Here is a 9,311-nt window from a genome sequence, read left to right as displayed (position 1 = left end):
GCCGAGCAGAGTGCCACGTGGCAGTTCCCCCAGTGGGCCGTCACAGCCTGGCTCCTGGCACTGACCCTTCCCCAGGCACATTTACACAACCTGGCTCAACTGAAAGCAAATATTGGTCTGCAGCTAAATAAATAATAAATGTACATACCCAACATCTCTTCCTGAGAGGGCTCGGAGTGGTGAGCTGCCAGTGGGTACTGCCTGGGTGGCCCTCGGGACCTTTTTTAGCTCTCCCGCCCTGGGCGTGGACTGCTTCCAAGCTGGTTGAGCTACTGGGGCCCCCACAGCCACCCACTGTGGCATGGCTGTCTGCAGAGGTGATCACCAAAGGGCATCAGGTGCTCTATAGAGGAGGGTGGCAGTCCCATTTTCATGAGCACTGGTGACCTAGAGAGGCAAAACAGAGACACGGGGTCAAAAGGCAATGTGGTCCCCTGTGGCTGCAGCAGAAACCCCTGGGGACTGGGATGAAGGAGGTTTGCCTGAAGCATCACCGCTGCCTTAGCAGCAGGGAAAACAAAGGATGCAAATGTTTGAGGAGAACTCCTTCCCAGCCAAGCTGTCTGCAGAGCCAACCCTCTACCTAGCCATCCATTCTGGCACAGCACTCTCCCTTGGGCAGCTGGGCTCCTGGCCAATACCTGGGGCAGCACATCCCTCTGATGGCCTCCAGATGCCATAGTCTCTTGAGAAAGGTGGCAGTTACCTGGTAAAAAATAGGCTTTTCAGTAAAATCGTGCCTATTCAAGGCCTTTCAATATTAAAAATCAGGCCTTTAAGATGTATAGGTAGAAATTTAAGAGACCTAAGTCACAATATGAAATAAGGCTTCAGTAGTGCCATCATCATCTCCATTGAAAGGGTGCAGCATGCTTGGCCAGAGCACCTCCAGCACCAGAGTAGCTCCCTGCCTGCTGGGGTTACCCACCTGGATCTTACCTCAGGACCATCATTCCAAACCCATGGAAGTTCCTGCTTTAGGTCAAAGCAAGTGAAAGACTGATAACTTATCTTGGGTGTTCCCTTTACTATTGAAATAATTTCTCAGCATCCTCCTCACAGAGGGCCTTTGTATTTTAAGCTGTAGTTGGTTCCTCTTTGCCCAGCCCACATCCTTACATTTACAGAGCCTGATCCAGGTCACAGTAGTCTGGAAAACTTTGGCTGTGGATGTGCTCAGCCTGCCTGCAGCCACTGGTGTTTTCTTGGCTTTCTTTGGAGAATGTGTGAGACATCTTGACTTGTTATTAGCACAGAGAGTGGTAGGGCTTTATGCCCATCACCCTGTCGCTGCTTGCAGTTGGTTGGATAGGCTCCCTAGGGCTTGCAGCTGCACTCACAGCCTTTCACTCCTCTGTTCCATGCAGAGGGTAGCTAGAGTCTGGTGGTGCCCCTGCTCCAGCTTAGCGTTCAAAGGATGCTCTTGGTAGCAGAGTCTCCTGTTGTAGTGGGACAGGGTCCAACAGAAGCTCCCCTAGGCCTAGGAGGGAGAGGTGGGAGGTCAGGACTGCTTCCTCACCCCTAACTGGGCTTCCCTTGGCCCACAGGGTTCCTGAGCACAGGGGATCAGGCTGCCAAGGGCAATTACGGGCTGCTGGACCAGATACAGGCCCTGCGCTGGGTCAGCGAGAACATCGCCTTCTTTGGGGGAGATCCCTTGCGGATCACCGTCTTCGGCTCCGGCATCGGCGCCTCCTGCGTCAGCCTGCTCACCCTCTCCCACCACTCTGAAGGTAGGTGCCCGCTCTCCCCGAGGGTGCTGCCAGCGCCCCGCTGATGCTAGACCAAGGAAGGGAGCCCAGCTGGGCACTGCCAGCCACCCCAGCAAAGTCAGGGCTGCTTTTTACCACTGCTGAGAATAACTTCCAGGGCTGGGAAGCGAAACCTTCTCAGTGTGGGCAGGGAGAGGCCAGCGGCAGAGTACCTGGGACCCAGGGGTGGAGCTGGTGCTCCCAGCGTGCAGGGCTGCAGCCTGGGGGCAGCACCTGGGCATGGGGAGAGGTGGGGCTCCTCCTGCAGTGCCCGGACTCTTGTGCAGGTGTGGAGGTGGTGTAGGGCATCATGGAGGGCACTGGGAGCACAGATCGTAGTGCTAGGAAAGGCATTCATACTGGAACAGAAGGGAAGCCAGACCTGAGCCTGGGGAGGGACGGAGGGCCTCATTTTGTGAGACGGGGAGAGCTGGAAGTGCTGCAATGGCAGAACACAGCTGGAAGTGATATGATTGATATTTGCAAATATAGTAAAGTGTTTACTCTAGATAAAGCAAGGAACTGGTCACGTTAAAAGATTGTGTTGGCGTAAGAGCAAATGCATGGAAACCACCTGCAAAGACATTTACATTGAGCATTGGGGAAAAAAATTAACTATAGGAGTAGAGGTGTTCTTGATAAACTTCCTGAGAGAAATTGCAGGAGCAAAGCCTGAACTGGATGTGGTCCACAGGGGACCAGCCTGCCAGGAACTTCATCACAGGGTCTTTACATGAAGCTGCATCCCTCTTCCTGTGCTGTATCCTCAAGCATGATGCAGGGGAGAAGGGGACACGTACAGACAGTGGACATAGGTGTGAGTGTGCACCTCAGAGACACACAGAATTGAACTTGAAGCTATTGCAAAGAGCTGCAGCCCTGTTCAACAGCCTGGGAACCACACAGGAATGAAAGAGACCTTCAAAACCTCAGCAGGGCTGGTGACATGGCAGAGGACATGGGAGTAGGTTGGTGCTGGCCAGGTTTTGCAGATGAATCCATGTTTTGAGAGTTTGATTTATCTGCAATTCAAGATTTATTAATAAAATGAGATAAATCAAAGGCTGATTTTACCAGCACTTAATATAACGAGTGGTTTAGTAAAACAATTAATTACAGGTTTGAGGATGACAAGATTCACACTAACTTACTACAAGGTATCTCCAACCAAAGCATGTGTATGTGCATAAACACAAGCATATGGACACAGAAATACTTGGCCAGTGAACTGTGTAGATGCCCACACTCATAAAAGCAAATGCATAAAATCAATCACTTAGATAGGTAGAGAGGTGGATAAAAGAGACTAGCCTACAGACAAAATTTCCCTCTTCAAGTTTAGAGTAACTGCTCACAATACTTTGGCATTTCTCAACGAGTGGGAATTGAGTCTCAAGGAGGTGGTCTCACCCAAGCCTTGTGTCAGCTTCATCAGCAGGCAGTCCTGAGAAGTGTCGCAACTCGGGCGACACTGGATGCAGCCCACAGCAATCCTGGAGAGCTCAAAGGGTCTCATTTTAGATCTCTACAGGGTCTGAGATAATTGACTTGATTAAAAGTTCCAGTAAGTTCTGGGCATGTGCAAGCCAGAATATTGCAACACTTGAATTAGGCCAAAATGGAAAAGTGCCTGACAAAAGTCAATTCATCTGTGACACCAGGCTGCTGGCAAAGTTGGGAAGCCTTCCTCCATCCTTGGGAGCTGTTGATGGACTGATTTTCCCAATATTGAAAGCCCATCTTCTACAGGTGACTCAGATAAATGTTAATGCACACTAGACTACAATAAGCATGGAAGACTACAAGGGCATAGCAAATGTGAGTTATACGTACAGAGCCACTGCCAATGTTGCAGTGCCAGAGGGGGCAGGACCAGGACTGCCCTCACCACTTTTAGAGCTCCTGGATTAGGATTCTTAGCTACCCAGAGCTGTATGGAGGAGACAGCAGCTCTCTAGCCCACAGGAGGAGATGGTTTTGATTGCTAAAGCCAGAGGATGCTTCTCTTGTGCTAGACTGGGTAGGGTGTAGAACAGAAGCATGGGTAGATCTTTGCAGACTCACTTCTGAGCAGTGAACATGGCAGGGAATGCTCTGTGACTACGAAGGCCCATGTGGGGGCCATACCATCACTGTGTGGATGCCTGGGGTTCTGGATGCCCTCCTGCCCTTGCACACACCCCCTGGCCAGTGTAGGCCCAGGGGTGGGGGAGTGTTTTATAGGCTGTAAGTTCCTGCAGAAAGAAGAAGGATGTCCTCTGTGCATACTGAGTGTGAAAGGCTGGGGAGGGGGTGCTGGATGTAATGCAGTCACAGTGCTCCTCTTCATCACAGGAGTGCCTGGAAGGCAGACTTGGGATTATGGGGGATGCTCTTGCTCCAGGAATCACCTTTCTGGGACTGGGTGCTTCTGGCAAAATAGCCTCAAGGCTGCAGACTGATTTTTGCAGCCAGATGTTGACACTTTGGAAGGAGGACCATGTGCTTGCAGACCCAGGTGGCCCCAACCACTAGAATGGGGCTGGGATGGAGGGAATAGCATGGAGAGAGGCTAGGGATGGGTTGCAGGGGCTGCTCCCTGACTTTGCAGACACAAAAATCACTGGTGTGCCAGTTTTTCAGTTGACACCAGACTTTCTGCCAGCACACCTGTGTGCCCTGTCCTTTGCTGCTCCATCCAAGCCCCAGTGCCTGTGGCGTGGTCCCCCCTGCACTGCAGTGGTGCTGGGTGCCCTGCACCCTCACTGCTGTGTTAGGGAAGCTGCTGCCAGCTGCAAATGCCATGGGGTGGCAGGGGAGCACTCAGTGTTGCAGCAAGTGTCACTTCAAAGCAAATGGCCATAAAATGACCTCAAAAAAAAAAAAACCTGCACCAGAGCAGCCATCTCCCCAGGGAGGGGGAAGCTGGCTCTGGAGCACAGCAAGGGAGCTGTGCTAAGATGCAGCCTGCAGACCAGGCAGCTTTGGTTTTACTGCATCAAAAATAAAACGCATAGTGATAAAGAGCTGTTAATGAAGCTGCTAATTTGTGCCTGCTCTGAAAGGCACAGTGAGATGCAGCCCTGTGGCTGCCCGGCCAGCCTCAATCCTTGTAGGCAGGTGGATTTCTCACCAGGGACCAAAGAGCTGCTTCTCTCCCCAGCCAGCTGTGCTGGGGCAGGAGCAGTCATTGCCGAGCAAATCTCTTGTGCTTCCTTTGCCCCTCTCCTGCTCCATGGGGGCTGCTGCCCTTCACTGCCACTTCTGGGGTTGCCCAGACCTCAGCTGGACAATGCACCCAGCACTCTGCTTTGAGCAGGGCTTGGCCTGGATAACCCCACAGGTGGCTGCAGTCTCATCTGCAGTGAAAAGTGAAAGGGCAATCAGGAGCTGGTGGCAGCCTGCAGCACCAGGCACCTTCCAGCAGCATCCTGGTCCCACCACTTGGTTCCAGTGTGCTGTGACAGGCAATTCTGCAGGACATAGGGTGCACTGGTGCCCTCACCTCAGAGGGAAACAGGCAGGGAAGGCAGAACTATGTCTTTGTGCTTGGGCCCAAGCAGCCTGGAGGGCTCCAGGGCTGTAGGATAGCACTGCCCCTCTTGGGATGCTTGCTTGGCTTCAGCTGGGTGCTGGTGTGGAGGGAGGGGACACAGCAGGTCTGCAGTCTTATGGACTCGTTGGTCCTCTTGGGCCAGGATGTAGCCATGCAGAGACACAGCAAGGGACTCCATTAGGGGTACGGTCAGCTGTGGGTGACACCAGCTGCCCGTATTTCCCCAGGCAGGGGTGGGCAGGGACAGAGCCCAGCCCAGTGGGTCTGTCTGGGAAGTGATGCTGCTGGCAGGAAGCAATAGCTGTTTCTGGGACAGCATCTCCTGGGAGCTGGGGAACCCCCATCCTGGCTTTTTGACATATGGGTAATAACACAGAACAAGCAAACCCATGGCGAATCTCCAGCCCGTAGGCTGAATACAGCTTTCTAGGGCACTGGGAGGTGACAAACAGAGCTTGTGATTTTTCTTTGTCCTAGTGGTGTACGTCAGACAGAGTGAGGACTGGTCGTTCAGACAAGAGCTATGGCTGGTAGCTGGGAGCCTCCACACTTCTACTGTGGGAAGGTGCATGCTCCCCTGCAGAGCGGCATGGCCTTGGCTGCACAGGGAGTCCTGTGTAGGTGCTCCATATTTCAGGGGGCTGGGGAACAGCCCCTTGGCCTCCACACCACCATGCCAGCACCATTCGGGGACTGCCTGACGTCTCTTGTGATGAGTGAGCACTGGGGTCTGGTGAGGGTGCAGGCAGCACTTAGGCTGCAGCAGAGGGTTGGCTAGAGAGCAGGTAGCCCAGGCTGCTCCCCGAGTGTGGCTGCCTTTCACCACCCCGGAGGCTCTGCTTCCTTGCTTGCCCTTTGTATTCTAAGCACAAGCGCCATTGACATGGGGCTGGAGTGCAGCCATGCATTCCTCCGCCTGGGCCAAGGCCTTTGTGGCCCCGTTTTCCAGGGTGAAGTCCACACCCTCTGTGTTCCCTGTGGCAGAAAGGCCCTCTTTGTGCCGCTGGCAGCATGCTCCCGGGGCTGAATTGGCACCGAGCAGCTCCAGCTGGGCAGGAAGTGGCAGCGAGGGGGGGCCAGGGGGACTCTGACAAAGGGCTGGGGTGGGACATGCAGGGTTAAGTGTCCCCGAGCACGAGTTAACCCTCCTCCTGCTGTCGTCCTGCAGTCTAGCTGCTCAGTAAAACAGGTGCCACCCTGAGCTGGAGGACGGTGCTGAGCCAGGGGCAGCATGCACCCCTCCGGGGCTCAGGCAACATGTCCTTGGGGTGGCTGGGACAGTGCAGGCTGCTTTGCAAGGCCAGGCTGTGGTGCAGCCATGGCCCCTCTCCTCCCCACACAGAGACAGAGGGACGCTGTGCTATCCCAGGCAGTGGGATCCTCAGGGAGGACACCAGCCATTGGTTGCTGCCAGGAGCACCCACGGCAAGCTCAGCTGTCACCCTGCCACCCTTGCGGTCACCCTGAGCTGAGCCCTGCAGCTTGGTGGGCATCACAGCCCAGGTCAAGGCCAGGTGCAGGCTGGAGTGCTGCATCCTTGCAGAGGTCCAAGGGCCTCAATGTCTTCTCCATGCTGCATCCTGCACTGCAGCACTGGGATGTTGGGACGGCGAGGTTCCTCTGTCCCTTGCCTGTCTTGCAGGTCTATTCCAGAGAGCCATCATCCAGAGCGGCTCTGCGCTCTCCAGCTGGGCAGTGAACTACCAGCCCGTGAAGTATACCAGCATGCTGGCTGACAAGGTGGGCTGCAACGTGCTGGACACAGTGGACATGGTGGACTGCCTGCGGCAGAAGAGTGCCAAGGAGCTGGTGGAGCAGGACATCCAGCCGGCTCGCTACCACGTGGCCTTTGGGCCAGTCATTGACGGGGATGTGATCCCGGATGACCCGGAGATCCTGATGGAGCAGGGCGAGTTCCTCAACTATGATATCATGCTGGGGGTCAACCAGGGTGAGGGGCTGAAGTTCGTGGAGGGTGTAGTGGACCCTGAGGATGGGGTCTCAGGCAGTGACTTTGACTATTCAGTCTCCAACTTTGTAGACAACCTGTATGGCTACCCTGAGGGCAAAGACACGTTACGGGAAACCATCAAGTTCATGTACACAGATTGGGCTGACAGAGACAACCCCGAGACACGTCGCAAGACTCTGGTGGCTCTCTTCACTGACCACCAGTGGGTAGAGCCATCGGTAGTGACAGCTGACCTGCATGCCCGCTATGGCTCCCCCACCTACTTCTACGCCTTCTACCACCACTGCCAGAGCCTGATGAAGCCTGCGTGGTCTGACGCAGCCCATGGGGACGAGGTGCCTTATGTATTTGGGATCCCCATGATTGGTCCCACAGACTTTCTTTCCCTGCAACTTCTCCAAGAATGACATCATGCTGAGCGCCGTGGTGATGACCTACTGGACCAACTTTGCCAAGACAGGGTGAGTGGGGATGAGTGCTGTGCCTGGGAAAGCTGCACTCCCTGGAGCTGCACCCCTTGGGGCTGTGCTGTGGTGGGGGAGTGTCATGTCTAGTATGGGACACTGAGCCCCCATGCCCAGAGGTCCATGTACAGCACCTTCACTGGGGTCAGGGCATGTGTCTCACAGTGAGAAGCTGAGAGTGTGACTAGCCCTTGTGACAAGAGACAGCCAAGCACAGGGATGGGGAGGTTGGTTTGCCATGGTTATTGTAGGTGATATTTGACCCAGGGTTGGAGTGCTGCCCAGCCATGCAGGACCTATTGGCAGCCCGCCCTGTGCCACCACTGGCAAATACCCTTCAGCTTCCATCCTTGCATCCAGCTCTCCCTCCTCAGCTCTCCCGCTTTTCCTCGTGCTAGCTCTGTTTTGCCTGTGTTTTTCCAGGGACCCCAACAAGCCCGTCCCCCAGGACACCAAGTTCATCCACACAAAAGCCAATCGGTTTGAGGAGGTTGCCTGGTCCAAGTACACCCCCCGTGACCAGCTGTATCTGCACATTGGGCTGAAGCCTCGGGTACGTGACCATTACCGGGCCCCAAAGGTGGCTTTCTGGAAGCACCTGGTCCCCCACCTGTACAACCTGCATGATATGTTTCACTACACCTCCACCACCACCAAAGTGCCACCGCCTGACACCACGCAGAACTCCCACATCACCCGCCGGCCTAATGGCAAGATCTGGACCACCAAGCGCCCGGCTATCTCGCCTGCCTACAACAGCGGGAACGGGAAGGAGAAGTGGAGTCCGGAGCAGGAGGCGGGCACCCTGCTGGAGAGCCCCCGCGACTACTCCACGGAGCTGAGCGTCACCATTGCCGTGGGTGCCTCCCTCCTCTTTCTCAACGTGCTGGCCTTTGCTGCCCTCTACTACCGCAAGGACAAGCGCCGGCAGGACACGCACCGGCAGCCCAGCCCCCAGCGTGGCACCGCCAACGACATCGCCCACGCACCCGACGAGGAGATGCCCTCCTTGCAGGTGAGCCAGGGGCATCATGAGTGCGAGGCTGTGCCACCCCACGATGCCCTGCGCCTGGCTGCTCTGCCTGACTACACCCTCACCTTACGCCGCTCTCCAGACGACATCCCGCTCATGACCCCCAACACCATCACCATGATCCCCAACTCGCTGGTGGGGCTGCAGACCCTGCACCCCTACAACACTTTCACCGCCGGCTTCAACAGCACGGGGCTCCCACATTCACACTCCACCACCAGGGTATAGCTGCCCGCCGCCAGCACACACGCATGCACGCACGCACACGCACGCAGCAGACACTGGCAGAGGGACCAACGAGGCCGACGGAGCCCCGGGACGGGGGGCAGTGCCCACGGATCGTGTGGCACCAAGCCTGGAGACCTGTGGGGTCCTAGTGCAGCTGAACATCCTGCTCTCCCCCCAGCGCTTTTTATTTCGTTCCTATGTAACTTTTGAGAAGTGCTTTGACTCTCCTGGCTCCTGGCCAGAGGGCCCTGTGGGTCAACCCAGGGCACTGGTAGGGTGCAGGGAGGAGCACGGTGTAGCCCCTATGCCCATGCAGTGGCGCAGGACG

At 55.6% G+C, this 9,311-nt stretch overlaps 1 protein-coding gene across 1 annotated transcript; it reads left to right on the top strand.

Annotated features, from left to right (window-relative positions):
• Positions 1-1,547: 1,547 nt before the first annotated feature.
• LOC103778840 (neuroligin-3-like) lies at positions 1,548-8,983 on the top strand (the record flags this gene model as incomplete). Its single annotated transcript, XM_008946455.1, is given in 4 exon segments — positions 1,548-1,733; positions 6,929-7,635; positions 7,637-7,719; positions 8,146-8,983. Coding segments are annotated over 4 exon segments (1,814 nt in total), but the record flags the coding sequence as incomplete, so codon positions are not given.
• Between the last annotated feature and the right edge of the window lie 328 nt (positions 8,984-9,311).

This window comes from Merops nubicus, unplaced genomic scaffold, assembly GCF_000691845.1.
Source record: "Merops nubicus isolate BGI_N331 unplaced genomic scaffold, ASM69184v1 scaffold12558, whole genome shotgun sequence".
NCBI classification, from domain to species: Eukaryota; Metazoa; Chordata; class Aves; order Coraciiformes; family Meropidae; genus Merops; species Merops nubicus.
Note: the sequence above shows the minus strand (reverse complement) of the source record. Positions and strands in the feature narration are given on the sequence as shown.